Raw genomic sequence first — 20,759 nt, forward strand, 5'->3', positions numbered from 1 at the left:
TTCTACACAGAAAAAACATCTGAACAACCAGACTCTCTGTTGATCGGTGGGAGAATATATAGTACGGGTCACACGGAGCAGCCCAATGAACTTGGAAATCTGTATTTAGACTGCTGTGTCCATAAAAGGATTTTCCCGTGCAGCCATTACAATGTGCATTAAAGCCTCACTGAATAGGAAGTAGGGCTGGCAGGATTGCAAGGTTTATGTCAGAATGTTAGACTTCATTTCCATAGAAAGTTATCAGTTCCAAGGCTTCTACCACTTTCCGAAGAAATGTTGTGACAGGGAAGACCTCTTTTAAAGGCTGGCCAGAGGGGTTTGAAATGTCTCATTCTGGTGAAGTTTCTAGGACACTAGCTTGGACTCCTCTCAACCCATTCAACTCCTTGACCAGCACTTGGGTCCGCTCTGTGCCATTATCAACACGCTGGCTGGTCTCAACTTCACAGTATGTATGGAATCTGTGAAAGCACAGAGTAGCACCAGAGCTACTAAGCTTTCGTAAATGGACCTGCCACTCCTTGGGGAGTAGTCCAGAGGGTTGTGCAGCAGCCCTGAAAAAGTCCAGCATCTCACCCACGAAGAAATCAACATGCACGAGCAAGCATGAGGATTGGGCAACTCTTTAGGTCCTTAGTTAGACATTGAGAAACAATGTTGAGACTCCTGCCGTTCTGAGAACAGTACTGCTTTCTAGGGAAGAAAAGTTCTTCTTTTTCCAATGGCACTTCTTGTGCTTTTCTGTGGGAAGTTCGCTTAAAAGAACACTCCCTGTAAATTAACTTACCTTTCAGAGAGGGAGTCCTCTTTTGGCCTCCATTCATGCCTCAGGGAATATGAACTAGTTCTCCTGGTTCCTGATGGCCGCCTGGTTTATGGAAGCACAAGTCACAGGCCACGGCACCATGTCACTCACCCTAGACATCACAAAGATTCCGCAAGGCTTCAAGCCAGAATATTTTGATGTGCCATTTGATATAGTCACTATTGAAAGCATAGGAAGTTGTGAGATACAGAGAAAGCACTCCAGAGCGCTCCCGTGAGATGTGGAAAAACAGGAACTGATGCCAGAGAGCTCCTTGAATCCTAATTATGCTGGTGATGTCATGTGCAGAGGATGTCACGGCTGGAGCCTTACTGCGTCAGCTGGTGCCATTGGAGAGCAATTGTTGGGGACAAAGTTCTTATGGATCAGGCTCAAGTCTGGAAGGAACTATTCATACGGTGAGGAATCTGCTTGAACATGCACCCATCAGAACTGGTTCTCTGTTTAGGCCCAAAATGTGCACATGAAAGAAAACAATTCAAGGTTACCTACTTTTTCCACATCTACACAGGAAAAAGGAGGTACTAAATTGGGTCACATGTGCAGGACTATTAACGCTCTACATCTGTACCAAAGGCACCTTCATGTGTCTGTCACATTGTGGAACTTAGGAAGCAAGGAAATAATCGAACTGGCACCCATAAAGTTGGCCGCCGTTAAAAAGCCGCAGTTTCTGTTTCCACTGCCTCATCTCCCCTGTTGGATGGGTGCTATAACATATAATTCTGAGCATCCAAAGCTCTGCCATCCCTCATAATTAATGGCATATCCTACTGAAATGTTGAGTAAAACACCCTATAGGCTTGTGTTTATTGCCTTTCCTGCAGAATTCCCATAGTGTTTGTATATAGTCTGCCAGGTCAGTGCACTGGATATGTCACTCTAGGTCTGCTACAGTTGAGATCAATATTTGCACCAAGTGTTCAGACCTATCATTCTGTGTTGTTGCCTGTGACGGGGATAGACAAGCTGTATTGTTTCAAAAGAAAGAACATTTAAAACACCCAGCAGTAGTTCTTGGAATGCCACACGAGGCAGAGGTGGCTGGTATAGGGCCCTGAGAGAGCTGTATAATATAGGCATTCGTCATCAATAAGAGTAACCGTGCATCACTAGCTATCTTAGTCCAGTGAGGGCAGTGGATATAAGGCATCACATGGCCTCCCCACACACTGAAATGGAACGAACCTCATGAAATAGTGCTGTGAAGGGCAGTGGATCAACCAGGGAAACCACTAGGACATATTGCTCTGTTGATGCTAGGAGAATCAGTTTGTTGCTCTCGCTGATGCTTCTTTGGCTGCAGGTTAGTACCACAGAAGGAAGCGGATACTGCATGATATGACCATTGCCCCTCTCACACTGCCGCAGAACCTCACAGATGAGGGATTAAACAAGTTCCTCTCACCAAAAGGTAGGCCATTTTCTTCCAGACCAGTTAATGGTCCAAGTGGCAGCACAGTTTTCAGACGTTTCTGCAGGTTACCAACAAACCTGATAAATGAAAGAGGTAGGGAATGACAGAAAATGCATATGTTTTACATGTAAATATTATCTTAAAAAGTGTTCAGAGATGCAGTTAGACTCGTAGACTCATGTTTGCGAATAGCTAAGTGCAAATGACAGAGACACATACATTGGAAGAAAACGTAATTAATACATTTAAGCTAAGTGTCAAACATTCACACAAGAAAATGCAAGATGGAGTTGTATACGTGTGCTGTTGAGATTAAGAAGGGACGATACAATTAATTTAACATCTTTAATTTATTCTAGAGCAAACTCCATGTTTGGTTTTGATCTGGATTTTTTTCTTTTTTCATTTTTGTAGCAAATTCTATCACGTTAATGACAATAACAACACAAAAACAATCTGTACAATTGCCATATTACACTCAAAAGTTAAACAAATAAGATATAAATAAAGATATGGATGTAGCATGACAAAAAAGCTTAAAACAAATCTAATAAAACAATGCTCAGGACACGTGCACAATAAATGCTCTGGTCAGCAACACTATTGAACAACAGTTATCACATAATCCAGAGCATCTCCTTCCAAGTAAAATACGGTCTGCAAAGTCTTGATGTAGTCTACAAAAATGTGTTATCTGTCCAGTATAGTGCAGTTCTATGCTTGATACATAATAGGGAAAATGACGAGTTAGATGACAAAAATGCAAGATACATTACTTATATATGGTGAATGTTTAATAGGTTATTATGCAATAGAAAACTTGTTTGTCATGTAGCACTTCATTTAGAATTCAGGCCAGCACACATAGTGTACCTTTAAAAAGCCACATGCCTCAATAATTCTGAAATATGTGAGAATGCATGGTATTTAAAATGAAGGGTGCTGGGTACCAGTGTCTTCCCCTGACCCTAGGCCACTTAAGCTCAAACGAGCAACAGAACTTCAACGAAGATACAAGCTGTGTCAAGAAGTACCACACTTTACAAGCCTGGTGCACAAATCACTCATTCTGTCCTCATTGTATTCTCTGCTCTGAATGCAGCAGGAAAATACAGCTGCAATAGCTGGGTATGTTAAGGACAAGTGGCAAATCCATAATGCGGTGGAAGCACCCTATTTACATTCAGATTCCTACTCCAGCAATGAAAAATAATGGTTTACTGCCAGAGAGACCTCTTCGACTGCGTAATTATGGAGCTACAGTACAGTAGTAAATGTGATTTGAAAACTAACAATCAAAGCCAACAGTAAAATAAAATGCAGACACTGTGAGTACTGTATTTTAGGAAGTTACATTTGAAATACAAAATGCAGATCAGGAAGGAGCCAGTCTTTTAATAAATCAGGCACAGAATAATTATTTTAAAAAGAAATATTTCACACTAAGTGGAACGAAAAACTCTGGCTATATACAGTGTTAAAAATAAAATCATAAATAATCCAACAAAAAGAATATTGTAGTGCTCACCAGGATAATCTGCCTGGTGGACATTCAAAACATTTCACAAATTACACGGAATAAATATTTGAATAACCAAAAGATCTACAAAGCCGTTTGGCTGTGATGTTTTGTTCCTTCCACAAATTGCCAACTCTAAAATTATTTCAGTGTTGCCTTAATATCGAATGACCTTCCTGACCACTAAGTAAGACCTTGATTGCCACCATGTAGTCTGTTCCATGCCACGCCACTTCTCAATAGTGTTCCATTATAAAGTGCTCCGGTTATTATAGCACACATTTCTTTGAAATCTTACCTTCTCCCAAAAAACAAAGTAACATCAACTTTTAGCGCCCAGCCTGGCCACTAATGCTCTCTAAAACGACGAGTTACCTGGTAACTCACAAGGGAAGGAGGGGGAGTGTCTGATTCAGATGGCAAAGCTCGACTTGGGCGCAGCAGGAAAGCAAAATGCGCTCTCCAGTTATCAAGCTGACGTTTTGTGTCTTTGGGATTTGGGTGTTGCATCAGTCCACAACACTGAACAGCTTCGGAATAGAAAGCCCTTAAGCTTCAATTTGGCTCAAGATTGCTGATTCAATATACAGTTCTACCCTCCTCCTTAAAGGTAATTTTACAAATGGTAATCCTGAAGAGAATTTATTTGCTTAAAGACAAGATTCAAAGGAATAGAGCAAACTGTAACAAAAACCACTAACTCAAGACGGGCAACAATCAATCAGGGATGTTTAAAAGAGTTTCCTCAAAATTACTGATTCCAAGAGCTCAAATTTGGGGTATGAAATTAAAACAGGAGCAGCGCAAACAGATGAACCATGCCCTCCACGGTAATTACACCACTAGAAAAATACCCAATTTAATTTTTATGTATCAATGAATGTTAATCGGAAATCACTTCCTGCCCAAACACACTTGTGATATTTTAACTTAAACATAAAGAACAAATAATGATTGCGATTTTGAGAGGTTGCCTGATCTCATGCTGCGTCAGAGAAAGAGGGGACAGATTGCTGTCCACACGTGGCTTAGCCGCAAGTATAGGACATCCACAAGAGAATTTCACATAGCATCTCATTTACAGAAATGCAACATTTCCAGGTAACTCGATCTTTACCCCCCTTGTCAACAAAATTACTTATCAAGAAACAAGGAAGAATCTGCTTAAGAAGCAGCACTTGCAGAATCAAATTCAAATAATGGCCTTTGTTAAAGACAATTAAGTACAACTACTCAAAAACAACTGAAGTACTTCTGCGTCGAGGAAAGGGAATCAATCAGCTAGAAATCTGTGTGATGGCAAGGGCACACATGCTAACAAATATGGATGTTTCACTATGAAATCTTGAAGTAGAGTTACTTTCGTGTTCTTCTATCAGATCGCCCCACTGGCTCATGGAGGTGATATGCTGATATAACAAGGACTGCTTGTTGACTACGACCTGTCACATTAGTCTACAAGTCTGTGATGCTCATCATTCAGTGAATGCACAAAGATGAATTTCAAAAGCATCCTTTCGAAAGGTGATAAGTTTAATTTTTTCCAGACAGACATTTTCGGTTCCTTGTTATTTATATCCAAAAAAAAAAAACATTCTTGGCAGAATTTAAGGCTTCTGACAAAAAAATACTTTCAAGGTTGAGAACTAGTTTTAGTTTTAATTTTAACTGACGTAAGTTAAATGTTGCAATAGACTTTCACTTGCAAATAGCAGTGCATGTAAGAAGTACTTTATTTAGGCTTCTTAACATATAGGCAGTTATTTGTTACTATTTCAATTCTGTATCAAGTAACAAAATGAAGTTTGTGAACAGCTAAGACATGTCTATAAATCCTAAGTTAGCGTTAACTTCTAGATCAACGGATTGGAGGGAGTAGACAACTGCTCAGATCACTGTGCAAAATCTCTTTATAGACTCTGCCCTTATACGAAGATACCTGAATTTATATAGTGATTCAGCAGCATAAAGGGTGGCTGTCACTAATATCGAGAAAGCATTTGCACCAACTACACAAAGCTGATAATATGGTTTAACCTGCACAGTTCTAGGATGGGCCAAAAGATTGACAAGACAAGAAAAAGCTGAGATCGTGAGCAATTGGATGACTGGATGGATCTAAATCTGATCAGCAAATATTAATGATAAATATATTACTCTTATAAAACAAATATTATTCTGAAAGCTTACTGGGGCACCATGTTTTCAAAGGAAGAAAATGTCCAATAACGGAGCTCTAACGAAAACAATACAATGGTGGGTGGAATACCTAAAATACCTTCAGCCATTAGTAACTGCACAAATCACATTCTACACAATCTTTTTTGCTCACTGTGATACAACAGACAGGGAGCAACCATATGGAAATTAGTCCTGCTTAAGCTCCAATAAGACATGTCCAGCTGAAATGAGAACACAGGGAACCCTCAACCAATGCTTCTCAGTGAAGTTCCGTAAGTGCAATGAGTTTGCCCAGACGTTAGTCCAATGCGTATTGCACTATGGGATTCAAGCTGCACTTCATTGATGAGGCCTACATGACTGAACTTGATCTAGGCTTGCTTCTATGTCAGTTCAAAAGGGACCTGGCATGACAGTTCGGACAGGACTGGTCTTTTCTGAAGAAGGGCTAAGGCTGCAATTTATATGGCTTGTCCATGTCTGTAGTGCCAGAGTGAGCAAATGGTTGATGGACTGGGACGTGGGGCTGCATATTATTAACAGAGACTGAGATTAAGACAAGCATTCCACTCACCTTTTTGTTTAAGTCATTGACAGAGCTGACATGTATTCCTATGAAAGAGTAGATTTTACTTCAAATTCCCTACAATAGTCTAATTTGCTTACAACTATTTCCAGTGTCCTTATACTCAAGGGAAAGTTTCTGGAAAGCTGTGATGGCACCGATCACAGATCAGCCAAACAATTTTTATGCAGCAAAGTGTATTGGCATGAACTACATCCTCAGCTCTCCGTTTGGGACAGAAACAAATTTCAAGAAATGAATCAAACTCAATCCAAAGTATCCAAACATGAAGTTATTCAGCAATCTGTGTAGAACACGCCCCAGCTGACTCTTTACAAACACAATTTAGGTAATCAAAGAAGCACTAGACTCATGGAAACAAATATGGTGGAAAATGCATGAGAACTGGCTAGATACTCACCTTTGCAATACACGTCTCTATCATTTGCACAGCAATGGCACAGAAAGCTACCATTCTGCTAAAACAATGTGGCAAAAGCACAGGTGCTTTGTGCAGGTTTGCAGAATGTTCATATAATTTTTGGAACTATTAGTCTCACCAGATTTCGGCAAATGAAATGCAAAGGTCTAGATGTTAAAGACTTTGGTTTTGGGAGAAAGGTTCATGGTTTGACTCCTGGTACTTGACTTAAAAATCTAAGTATCTTAGAGAAACCAGACTCTACCTAAGCTTCAGCCACTCAGGAGGGGGGTTCATTTACAAACGAGGGCAAATAACCACAGATTTACATCTAAGTATAAATGAACGAGTGATAATGTGCAAACGCTAAGAGCACCTGGTTTAAATGAGCTATTACCACCAGGCGAAATCTTGCAGCTCAAGTTAAACAGACACAGCCAAAGTTTAACTGGCAATCTGGCTAAATTCACACTATACTGATTTGTCAGTGTCTTTTTCAAATAGCACATTCTGAGAGACTGATGTTTCAAAATTACATGTTGGTCAACTAGAAGCAATTTTCAAGTAAACCACTTACGGGAACAGCTTACAGATGGAAACAAACAGACATCTTTCAGCCAAACAGTGAGATTAGTCTGCATGCAATTATTTACAAGGCACTTGAATTTCAGAGAGCACACTGGCACCATTTTATGTACAAGTATAACTGGAACGACTACTGATGTTTTTCATATAATGTCAACTGGCTCATTTGTATCTGTAAGCTTGGTTGACTTTAGGCAGGAAATGTTATCTGAAGACAGCAAAATGATGTGACGCAGTTTACTCCACACAACACTCAACTAACTACATTTAAATGAGTCTTTAGATTGTCCATCAGCTAACTTTCAACTAGGGAAAAAAGCTGGATAATACTAAAACAATGACAAAAGCCAATACAGAGCCAATTCCATTTAAACTCTTGCAAAAGGGTCATCATAAGTTTTAAAATATTTTAAATTGGTATGGGAAAATTTGAAGTTTTATGTAGTTGTCACACTGAAAAATCGAAAAGGATAGAGGTGGAAAAGATACTTTTAACATAAAATTGTATATAGTTTTTAATCGGACTAAATGAGCTGACCTTACGTTTGATTTTGAGGATAAAGGTTTGAGACCCCTAATCGAATACAAAGACCTAATTCCAAAGTTGGCAAACTGTGAAAGGAAAGATAAAGACAGTGTTGTTAATGAAAGTAAAGCTTGGCCTTGTGTGCTGCAGTCTACACATTTACATTAACACTTCATTGAGTCCATCAGTGCTTTTAATGGGGGGTGCGTGTGTGTGTGTGTGTGTGTGTGTGTGTGTGTATATATATATATATATATATATATATATATCAGCATATTGCGCTTAAAGATCACTCCACGTAGGCATGAAGGTCAAGTGACTAAGAGAATGTGTGTTTTTTAAAATCCATCACCATGCTTCCAATGACTGCTGGCAGATATTTATTCATGCAGTGGTGATTCCCTATTTATGTCAAATTCAATGATGCTTAACATTCCCCATAACCTGCATGCCCGAATAATCTGATAAATCATCTTCAACAATTTACAGTTCCAGTGTTTGAGAAAGAGAAAGAAGCATATAAAGTGGAGGGGCACAGTAAATTGTAGCTACAGAGACAGGCGAGTAGCCATATATAAAATTCACATTTGTTTCATTCTTTTATACAAAATAAAGAAATATATTCACAAAACGAAATGAAGGTGAAGTAAACTACAGCTCAATAAATCAATACTGTTACCAAATAGAGATTGGACATTTGTGTAGATGGAAGAAATTTTTAAGTGTGAAGAATTGGTGAGAGGCTGCATTAGTACATTAAAGCGGAGTCCCTTGGGCTGTGTAATTCTAAAGTCAGAATCAAACGTAGTCATCTGCCTAACTTGTAATCTGTTCTGCAAAATAAGCACCTATGGATAAAGAATGTAGATACACTATTTTTAATGTTTGGAGAATGAACTGTAAAAACGTATACGTTTGCAGGCAAAAGGCAACTTCAAATTGTTCTGTTCAGCTGGTTCCAGGGGATGTTTTAAATATGTCCTTGTGATTGCGCTGTTACAGGTTATGTATTACGGGTGTATTCTCAATGTATACCTTCACAAATCAATTAGCGTTTCTTGCAGGATAAATGCGCTACTCGTGATATCGGGGACGAAAAATGGCAATGAACGCATTATCAAACCCTTTCTACTGAAAACATCCTCAAATGTTTGCAATATTCAGTTACATCTTCTCTAAAAATATTTTAAAATCCGACTTTGCAAAAACAACAAAAAGTAAACGTTTCTGATTCTTAGAATTAGTTTGTCTTTTTCAATTTTTTTTTTTTTTTTTTTTTAAGGTTTGTCAACCACGAAATAAAGTGTGTAGCTACAAGGAACTTGTCAAGGGAACCTTCAATTTTCAGATATCCCTCTCGATGAGATCTACAATTCGACGGTACAATTTCATGGTCATAGCATACGGAGGAACACATCAGTTGCATCACCTATTTTCTTTCTGACAGGCCTCACTCAGAATACACTGGATTTACTTTTACGGACATAACCGCCGTCCTTAATGATTTTCAAGAAACAATGTAATGAATAGAAAAATGACTTCTCACTGTGAGGATAGCTTAGTTCCTACGGGGTAATCCAAGTATGTCAGAATAATTGCCATTTCTGATCAACACCTGTGTAACCAAACTACTGTCACACATTGCACACAACATCTTTGCCATTGCTTCTTTTTCCCTTCAAAACTACATAGAGACCACTTCAGCATAGTTATAAAAAAAAAGAAATAATAATAATCAAACGTATCGATGGTCTAGGAACTTTAAAAACAAAATAGGGAGGTTTTTACATACTCTTGGTAAAACATTGACCTTCTGTATGTGATTCTTCAATGAAACCCACCCACTCACAGCATTTCTTCAAATGATATTGGAACTTTAGTTTGTGATGATTCAAAGGGACAATTTTGAAAGAATTTTTGAAACACAAGGACAATAAAATGATACAATAACTGGAAACTAATGGAGTAGATTTATATTGCACTACATGCAAGTGCAAAGTCAAGCAATACAGCAATATATTAACAGATGTACTACTTTGCAGAACATCTTTCATTTACTATTGTGAAATCAAAAGACTACAGTTTAGTCACGGAAGAACGCCAACGTTGCTTTGTTCTTCTTAACTGAAAATTAGGTCATTCAAATGCAGCGTTTAGCAATTAAAATACTAGTGGCATGTGTGGTGACGGCATGAAGGAAGACAGCTACACAAGCTACAGATCAAGTGAAGTTCCTCTACTTACATGGATCAAGCCATGTTTTGAGGCACATCCTATATGGTTCAAACATGGCTTTCAGGAAAGCTACGCTTCACCTTTCTGTCCAAGCGGTAATTTGACAGAAGAAGGGTATTACACAGTTTAACATATCTACTGGTCATGTAGTTTATCACTAACCATCGCAAACGTTTTTTCAATGTTCTTTTGACATTGTCTATCCAATAAGTCATTTTTTGTGACACCTAGTAGAATGCGCACAGGAGCAGAAGAGCAGGATAAACAGGTATTGGAGAGAGGCGCGTGGGAAACAGAGTAGGCATTCATCACGGTGAAGCTCTTTTCTAAAGAACTGGCACAGAAAATAAGAAAACTATGAATGTGTGCCAGCTGTCCAAAAAGTATGGTTTTGTTCTAACATCAGTCCATAGACCTTTTCAAGCAAACAAGCACAAACACTTTGCAAATCATACTTCAAACCATAGGTTTGACCAAAAAAGGTTCATCTTTTGCATCCGAGCTGTGCAAAGTAATTGTTAAATGTTCAAGATAGAGCAAAGACCAGGCAAAATAAGTTATCAAATATATATAAATATATATATATATCAACTTAAAAAAATTAAGGTAGCAACATAATCTTTTAGGTGCATATCAGAATTGGTTCGTCTGATACACACTTATTCAGACACATGGTGAAGGACTTCAGCAGGCTATACAAATCTGTTTAATGATGGCTTTTTCGTTCCTTCTTTCTTTTTGAAGAATGCAACACAGGCCTCGCTTCCTTTACATTCAAATACATATGGGACTTTACATAAAATCAGACTTTTAAAAGGAGCAAAACACTGACTGCAATAAATAATCGCTTTGACACCCTTAATTTTGGTTTAGGGTGTCTGTGAATAAAGTGAGGCGGAAAGGTCTCTGGGTGGCATCGCTGATTGCTTCTGCAACAATACATCTATCCGACAGCCGGCATTAACTGTGGGTCGAAACATCCGACGATGAACTGCTGTTGCTATTCGTGGTTTGGGCCCTCTTTATGTACAAGTTCAATAATTTCATCTGAAACAGAAAACACCATTACTTTACAGACTATTTAAACACGCGAATAAGCAAACAAAATACATTGGATATGAAAGAACTTTTAGATAGGTTATATACATTACAGGTGGTACAAACCACATAGAGTGTCCAATATTATCCCCAACAGCTATCACAGTCTTTACTGACTCGCCCCGTACTGGTTGCTACAGCTATAGTCCTCACCATCACTTGACTCGCAGACTAACTGGGGCAAATGGTTTGAGTGAAAATATCCAGAGAAGGAGCAAGGATAGGAGACAAATGAGCTGTGGCCTGCCAAACCAAATGAGCGGATGCTGCTACCGGCAGTTAATGATTTCATTCTACGTAATCGGACTTACGGAGCTAATGAAAGTTGCAGGTTCTCAAATCTTTTTTTTTATCTCAAAATTAGCCATGTGTGCCAAAGTTAAATAACCAAGCAGTAGAATCCCATGACATAGTATTTACAGTAGATCAATGTAGAGGCTATAAGAAAGTAAAATCTCTTGCAAGCACTGTTAACCCATTCATAACATTGTGCATTTCAAATTATTTGAAAACAAAAAAACCAAACTTCCAAATGTGCTCTTCTGCATGCTGCTGACAAACGAAGTCCAATGGAACCCAACAGAAGGCCCATTTTCACTAGGTGCTACAGACATGGAATACTTCCTCTGGAAATGTTGAGGATGACGGCCATGCACAAATATTGCAGCTGCTCTAATTCTTAGTGCTTATGTTAATACGCAAAGTTACCTCCTACAAACTTTACAAACAAAACCCAGGAAGATTTAAATAATCATACTGGGGGAATATCATAAACCACTCTGTTAAACTGAGGGAGGACAAGTAGTTGTAGAGAATTCTCTGATTGCTCCAGAGAAAAAGATCTAGCGCGGAATGAGGTTTGTTGGGAAAGCTTACAGATAGCCGTAGTATATTGGGGTACCACAACTGCATCCCCTAATTGGGGGCAAAAAATGAGAATCATAGACCCAATATGCCTATATTACCTCAGTATGAACGTGATTAAGTGAAAAAACGATTTCCTTGCGCAAGCCTATCAACATTACGATCGTTAAAAATGATGGTTGTAAGTGCTTTTCTTACAGTATCCATAAGAAAAGGCATTACTGAAGGTAAGTAACTTGTTCTGATGGATACTTCTAACCACACATGTGTGTAGCAAGCTTAGCTATGGTGGAATGAGCACTCACACTTTCTGGAGGCTGCTCCTTAGCCAGTGCATGGTGGATCATGTTAAAGAGGACTATCCATTGTGATAGGGTCTACTTCTGCACCCCCTTACCTATCTTGGCTCCAGAGAATCTGAGAAAGCGCTGATCATCTACCCAATGGTCCCTGGTGCAATCTTTTGGGGTCGAATCAATGGGATCTCTCCTCTTCTTTAGAAGAATGAGACAGAGTGAAGAATGTAAGAAGAGAGCTAGGTTGTCTGCCATGAAATGGCATTGCTACCCTCAGCAGAAAAGTAGCTGAGGTTCTTAACATCAGTTTGCCCAGAAAAAAGGTTGTATAAAGCAGCTGGAAACAAGGGGGCCTGATGTTCACTCATGCAATGTGCTGATGTTATTGCGAGAAAAGAGACCGTTTTCAAGGTCAAGAGGTGTAATGGACAGCAGTGCACTGGCTCAAAAGGGGTTTTTGTTAGGAAAGGGCAGACCAAATTTAAGCCCCACTATGAAATAACAAAGTACTTTGGCAGACACACATGTTGTAAACCTTTAAGACACCTCATCCCAACAAGTGATCTGAAGAAGGATGTCTGCAATGGCAAATGTAAAAAAGCTAAAATGCTGACAAGTAACCGTAAAACAGTACCCACTTAAGTCCTAGCAGGTACAAAGAAAAAACAAACAAGACATCAGACAATTTGGCTCGCAATGGGCCCATCTGGCAGATGCCGCAAAAAGCCACAAACTTATCCGAGCACTGGGGTGATTTTGTGGAGGGGTACATGTCTTCCAAGATCACATCAGTGACTTCAGAAGGAAGATCAACTGCTGCTGCTTACTCTCAATGCATGGAGGAGCAGGTTGCGCAGTCCTGGGTGAAAGACCCCGCCCTGTTGCTGAGACGTAAGGTTCTCCCAAATTGGCAGCCTGAACAGAGGGCAAGTCCAGAAGATCTGCTATCACACTCTCCTGGTCTCATCCGGAGTCAGTAAAATGACTTGGGCCCAGTCCTTGCTGACCTTCAGAAATCGGGCAGGAAGACATACAAGAGTACAGTGCTCCACTGTGGGTGGTATGTATCTCAGAGACAGGGTTTTCTTGGTAACATCAACACAAAAAAGTGTCAACACTGCACATCCTCTGCGGTGGTAAAGAGATTGGGCCAAGGCTCTCCCCATAACTGGAAAACACCCTGCATTATATCTGGGTGTAGTTGGCATTTGTGACCCACGAGGTGCCACCAGTTCACCAGCCTAGTTCATCCACCCTGGCATTCAAAGATCCTCCCACATGGTTCACAATCAGGGAAAGCCCTGACAGCCCAAGCATGTCCACAGCCTCAAAGCCTCCAGGCACAGGAACCATGATCCAGAACAGCTTGTTACAGTAACACATGGTAGTGATGTTTTCTGGGACAACTTCACTTTTATAGCTTGCACAAAGGCCTTCAATGCCAAGCAAATCACCTGCAACTCTGGGAAACTTAATATGGAGGCCAGTTTCAGCCAGAGACCAGGGTTCTATTATCTCAATCTCCCCCAGATGCCATAAACAACCTAATGGTGAAGTGTCTGTCACAACCCTCAACTCTGGGTGGGGTAGGGTGTCTGCAGCTGGTCGAACTGCAGTGAAGCACCCACTGTTGCAAACCTTTTATAGTCTCCTAAGAAACCTGGGTGGAGTCTTCAGATCCATTGCAGAGCTTGCATATGCCATCTGCTGTTGTTGGTGAGCGGGATACAGAATGCCAGTAGATCACACACCCTCAGAGCCAGCCTCACTGAGACCCAGGACAAAGGATAAAACATTGGATCATTGCCCAAATGTCCTGGACTTGATGGTTCGGAGGGAACGTCCAAAAGCACGCCATATCCAAGATGGTGCCAATGAAATGGACCCTCATAGAAGTCAGATACAGCATTTGTGGGCTTACAGGACAGGGATATGGAAATAGGTGTCCTGCAGGTTAAATCCCCCCACCCCCTCCAATCCAGTGTCCTGAATCCAGGGTAGTCTTTAGTTTCTAGCTAATCCAATCTGCGGATTTCCCTATCAGCAGAGCTGTTGTTCCCAGACTGTTCAAGCACTTCAGCCACCACTGAAGAACATGCTGGAGGACAGCACATGTACAAAGCAGATCCGCTGGTACTTCCTTTCAATTCTATTGAATATCGGTTTAGCAGAAGCTGAAGCTAAGAATACAGGATTGAGGTGATACCGCAAATGCATAAAGATTATGATAAAACCCACTTAGGCAGAAAGACGTCCTATGGCTATAAACAGGAATGTTTATAAAATGTTAAACAGCTGTGCAAGAATCTGAATCCCCTTGACTGCTGTGGTCTTGAAAGGAGGGCAGCCAATATGAAGCACATGGATTGCTTGTTCAGCTCCATCTAAATCCTGCCTGTTGTCATCTCTTGCAGGGCCTTGTACTCTTGAAGGAACACTAACTTTTCTTATTACAATACAACATGAAGCAAACAAGCAAACTGGAAACAGTGGTATGTACAGTAGAGATGAAGAAGGGAAATGAGCAGTCGTCAACTTTCTATTTGTATCCAAAATGAAATGTTCTTGGTAAATCACAGTCGTGCAGTTAGAACACTAGCCAGCTCACATCTGTCTCCAGGCGGAAAACAAGAGAGTGGTCATGTTAATGTATAATATGAAGCTGCCAGTTTGCAAGAGACAGAACGAAACATGAGGATCATATGGTACAAGCTATCTACAAGTGAGGAAATCATAGTCGTCCTGATTTGATAACATTCTTAAGCTCTCTTTTTTAAGTTGCACCTTGTCTCAGCAAACAAACCATTTATATTGTACTCTAACCAAAGGTGAATGGGTCTGACTGCCAAATCTTCACACTGAACTATGATACGTATGAGTGTGTTATCTTAACATCTGTGGGTGGAGCTCTTGTATAAAGATTTTATGAGAAGCAGTGTGTACTGGAGGTAAGTTGTCATCTTTCCTCATATAACAAATATACAAGCAAAAAAACTCTAAATTCTTGCACAACGCTGGCGTTTGGATTTCATACAGGCTCAATCTGGTTCAAGGATTTAAAAAAAAAAATACAGCTACTGATCTCTAGTGCAGAAGTGAACCCGGAGTGAATGCAACATCTTAGCTTACAAGAGTCCCACTTCTAAGTATCTTGATTACTTTGCCCAAACTGGCACATCATGGTCAGATAATAACCTTTTTGGCACTATTTAGTCAAGCCACTTTGGAAGGATGTTATTTTTTAAATTGATACTCTGCAAACATAACATTACATGACAATGGACAGCCGACAGCTCCTGAGCAATGGACTTCTCCTAAATCAATGTTCCAAAATTAGTCATTTAAAATGTAAAGAATACCATTACTCAATTTACACATTACACCGAACTTCTATCTGCTCCCACCCATTTGCCCAACTCGCAACTATTGGTATAGAATAGGGCATTGTTTCTGGACCATGCTGAAAACCACAAGATGAGAACTAGCGTTAGTGTCTCCCAGGGGTAGAGGCTCCTGTCTGGTGAAGTTGTGAGAGACAAGCCAGGATTATTTACAACTTCAGCTATTTAGGGCAGGAAAGTTCTCTTTACTCTGAGGAGAGGTGCACAAGAACGAAACACATTCCAATTCAAAATCATTGGTTTTCCCAACCAGGGCCCATATGATTTCAATTTCAAGTGAATCCCGAAAAGTGGTACCTCCAATCCCCAGTTCAGGAATCTCGAATTTCCCCCCCTAATGTGGTGATCACTTACCTAGCTGTACACAGAGCCAATGAGACACGTCCAAGGGAATACAATGGGAATGGCTGTCATTTGGAGAGACCAAGTAGGGTGTATGTTTTGGGAATCCAAGAGTAGCCTTGTCAAAAATTAAGCTTATACGAGAAAGTTCACAGCCTGGGACAGTGCCAGAGAATGCAAACCAGAGCCTCCCTTTTCTCCACATCTTCCCAACACAAGTAGGACCCGTCTGTCCCAGCGATGAGGTCTGGTTGGTTTGTAGTACCAATGTAACAAAACTTACCATAAACTCCCTTTCTGTAGTAAGTCTAGTAGTATTGCAGGACTGGGTGGGTTTCTCATTCCAGTCCTCATATGACATAAACCTATCCATCTCGGACTCTCACCATTTTTGTCAAGAGATTGCATGACTGTGATTGGACTGATCAGCATTTTGTAGATACCAGAAATACGCTGCTTGTAGGCATATTGTGTACTTTACCGTTTAAAAAATGTGTAAAGTGTCAGGAGATAGAGCGTTTAATGAACGGTTACTGAACCCAATGTCAAAACTGGCAGTACATTTACATTCAATTTCTGGCATACAATATGTTGCTTTTGTCATCTCAAAGTACATGGCACTGTTCTCAAACAGTTCCCCCACTCTAATGCTTCTGCTCGTTTTCCAAATATTGCACATTTCAACCTCAACTGCACACGTGAAATCAGAGTTTTGTCTAATACGGGTGACAGGAGTGATCGAAAGGTAGATAGGCCAACGTAACCAAGGTAGCGGGAGTAATGGGGCAGTACAAACCTCAGGCCCATCTTTTTTTTCCCTAACCATAAGGCTTTCCAAAAACAGTCATGTAGGCGATTGTTTGCCCTATGAAACACCATTGTTTCTCGGATTCCCCTGTCTGCCACTCCAGTATATGGAACAAGTGGGCTTCCTCGTGGTACTGTGTGACTCCAGAAAGGCTAAAGCCTGTTCTCTGATAAGCAATATAGACAAAAATGCCCTCTAGAACTTATTACGATATGAGGGTGGAAGAAGAAGCGGCATCATCTGAAACAAGAACAGTAAGTTAGGAGGAGCTGCCATTTAAACGGAGGTCACTCTGCAAAGCCACATGAAGGCCTTCCGTGTATCAAGTCTCTTCACAGATCTTTCAGGAGCAGGGGTCTGATCTCTCAAACTAAATGTTTGCTGCAGGCGTTTTTCGCACTTCCAATAAAGTAATTTAATCTGTGACCCATTTAGGTCGGAAAAGAGTCCTCAGGGTTGTTACATGGTTCCAAGGCACAGTTTAGTATTCAAGATGTTTCTACATTTATTTCACTCCCATACTTCAGCGTATCAAGTCCATAGCACTGGAACAGTACGATTTGGTTCGGCTGGAGTAAGCAAGACCTTGTTGGCCTACTTGGTCATTTTAAAAACATATTGATATCTTGTTGACCTGCACCCCTAAGTTACTGATACTTCTCTGAATGCTTTCCACAAAGGGTTTCATGATAACACCAAACAATGGCAGAGGGGAGGGTCAACCCTGCCACATGCTCCTGTAAAACCAGAATGGGGTGAAATACTTCAATTTATGCTAACGGATGCAGATGGTGCCTGGCAGCCTGCCAGGACCTGGCTTTGAAATCTAGGACCTTGGCCAGAGATCGTAAGCATTCTCCAGGAATCACTAGTTTACCTGGTAAAACGCCTTTTCTGCATCTAATGATTATAATAGGGCATATTTATGTATTCTCCGGCTTTTTGGTGATGTCCCCATAGAGTAACCAATTTGAAAAGCCTGAGCCAGTTAGTTCGGTGAGCACGCGTGCCAGTATAGCAGCCAATTTATTAGTAAATAATATTTGCATCAGGTGTAAGAAATTAAATCGGCATATTTGAGCTAAATAATATAGATTCCTTCCCTTGTGTAGTATGTCCTTCTTTTATTTAGGGGTGATAAAGGTCGGAGGCTGTGACAGAACCTGCTTAAACAAAGGAATTGTAAAGTGTTGTTGGTACTGGGACATGGAATATGCGAAAAATCGTGCAGAATAGGACAATATAGCCATCTGGCCTGGGAAGGCTAACTGGTTTCAACCGGGAAATACCAGAGATAACTTCTTCCAGTGAAATGGGTTGTTCTAACGGAGAGGCCTGATTGGGTGTTTGCTTCTGTATATTGATACTTTCTAAAGTATGTATTAATTCGTTTTAGTGGGGCTTCTTCCTTAATATATAGATTAGTGTAAACGTCATTGAAGGTTCTAGTGAGGTCTCGATCTTTGAGGGTCTCCTTGATATGCCCTATATTGCCACCACTCACTCTTGTGCTCTCAATCATCAATCTATATGAGAGGACTCTTCTGCTTTGTTACCCCAACTTTAAAAGTGTTGTTTAATGCGGAGTAAGGCACAATATGCTTCATAAGTGTCTAAAGTGTGCAATCAAGTTTTTGGTGGGCTGTTCCTCAGGCCAGTCACCAACAAAATGCAGCTTTCTATGTTTCCTCCATTCACTCCAGTTGGAAAGCCATCATACGGTTAGGTTGTTCATGAGAACTGGTACAAGCCTTCTTGGTGGATGGCACAAAAGCTTTCAGCACCAGAACCAATGGCCTGCAACGCCAAAAGACTGATATGGAGGCAGGTTTCTACAGGAAACCAGAGTCCTCTGATCTTTACCTTTCCCAGATACAACTCCTTAACCCTGCAGTGACGCATTTGTCACCACTGTCCGCTCTGGATGGGGAAGGGAGAGGAGTCTGCCACACATACTGTGCCATATCAAAGGGTGCAGCAGGTTTGCTGGATTTTCACTTGGAGATTACCAATCAGCCCTGAAAGGGGAAGAGAGAAAGGGTCTGCTATTGGTCCAAGTGCGACTGAGCAGCCATGCCAGGTTTCCCATCTTACCTATGCTGTATTTTACAATTATGTTACCCCCACCCCCTGGTGAACCATATAGACAATTGAGAAAATACCCAGCAGGTGAGAAAAGACATCAAAAGCAACAAAAGCACTCTATTATTAGGTCAGAATTACATGTTATGACAAATGCCTAACCACAAAACGCCAGAGTACATGCTCAAGCAGATGTACTTTTTTTGCTTATTGGCTAAACTTTCCATGGTGAACATTTCACTAAAGGGTGACAACGTGCCTCGAAAAAGTACTCTCACTTATAGAAACCAAATAGGTTAGTGTATGCTGAACATCTGGACATGGAATGTTGTATTTTTTTAAATAATTGTATGACTGATTAGCTTTTAAATATCTTTGATGGAATATCACAAGCTATCTTTGTCTATAATTGTTTAGAGCTGCTGCATTTCTGGCTCTGCCACGTTATTTGGGAGTGTGTGAATAGCTAGATAAGGTTGCTAGCTTGTCGAAAGTGAAAAAGGTTGTTAGGAATATGTGTACTGATTGTGGAGTCCCACTTCTGTGAGTCGTAGAATGTATTCAACTGTAAGGCTGCATTCAGGCACTGAGGTGTGAGGTTAAGCCACTGTTCCACCAGTGTGGATCCAATAAAGTGCTTTATATATCAAATCTCAGTGTCCATGCACTTTATATAAGCTAAGGGAAGGCTGCTCGGCTCCTCTCGATTTTGGAATCAGTAACATTATATTTATTAGCAGCTGCCATTTCTTTTTTTTTTTTTTGTAATATGTTCTTCATAGAGAGATAAAGATGGATGGCTGTATTTCTATTATTTTCAGTTGCACAGAGGAACAACCTAGAACACTAGAGGTTAAGGTATAGGGGCCAAAAAACTAGGGCTCCGCCAAGAATGCTGATCCAGCTCCTGCATTATGTGAACAGCGAATCTTTGTTCACTACAAGGTAGTTTTTAGATAAGAGTGCCACTGGCCTAAATAGTTTATTCTTTAATAGTGACAGAAGAATGGATTGCGAATGGGCTATCAATGAACCGTAATCGAGCTTACATTGAAAGCAATTGGCATTTGATGGGGAAGTCCACTCTCTGGTCCTCTTTGCAGCATGTGTTAGGTTTTAGCGGAAAAATATCATTTATTTGCTTGATGTCCGGCTTTCACACTTCAGGCGACTGTATATCCTGAATATCTCTAATCCAGATTAAATCACCTATGAAAAAGAAAGTCTCTAGAATCATATCAAATTCCTAGATTCTTGTTCAAGTAGTTTGTACCTGTAGGACACTCCCTGGAAAATCATGTATTCTTTTGCTAATCTTGGATTCCATTACTGCTATCAAATCAGCTCTACAAACAGTAGGTGAAAGCTCAAAATCAACTGATAAATGGTTATGAAAATTAACTATCTCTAGATGAGAAGGAACTGTCCATGGCAGTACAGAAGAAGCAAATGGTGGATATTAGTGTCACTATCTACAGTGTCAGATTACTGAGTACTTTATCACCAGAAAAATATGGCGAGTTAATATCACAGAATTGGGAACAGTATTGGCAATAGAGGTCGAGATAGGTCTGCTGCTTGTACACCAAC

General features: G+C 40.3%; 1 protein-coding gene across 5 annotated transcripts in view; it reads right to left on the reverse strand.

Moving 5' to 3' along the window:
- Positions 1 to 2,581: 2,581 nt before the first annotated feature.
- The window catches only part of CLASP1 (cytoplasmic linker associated protein 1), a 1,131,138-nt gene continuing 1,112,960 nt past the window's right edge, over positions 2,582 to 20,759 (reverse strand). For all 5 annotated transcript variants that reach the window (XM_069224628.1, XM_069224627.1, XM_069224630.1 and 2 more), the window contains one exon: positions 2,582 to 11,325. In XM_069224628.1, coding sequence (XP_069080729.1) covers positions 11,239 to 11,325 — 87 coding nt within the window. In that variant the 3' untranslated portion in view covers positions 2,582 to 11,238. The remainder of the gene's footprint in view (positions 11,326 to 20,759) is intronic.

Source organism: Pleurodeles waltl, chromosome 3_1 (genome assembly GCF_031143425.1).
Source record: "Pleurodeles waltl isolate 20211129_DDA chromosome 3_1, aPleWal1.hap1.20221129, whole genome shotgun sequence".
Taxonomy (NCBI): Eukaryota; Metazoa; Chordata; class Amphibia; order Caudata; family Salamandridae; genus Pleurodeles; species Pleurodeles waltl.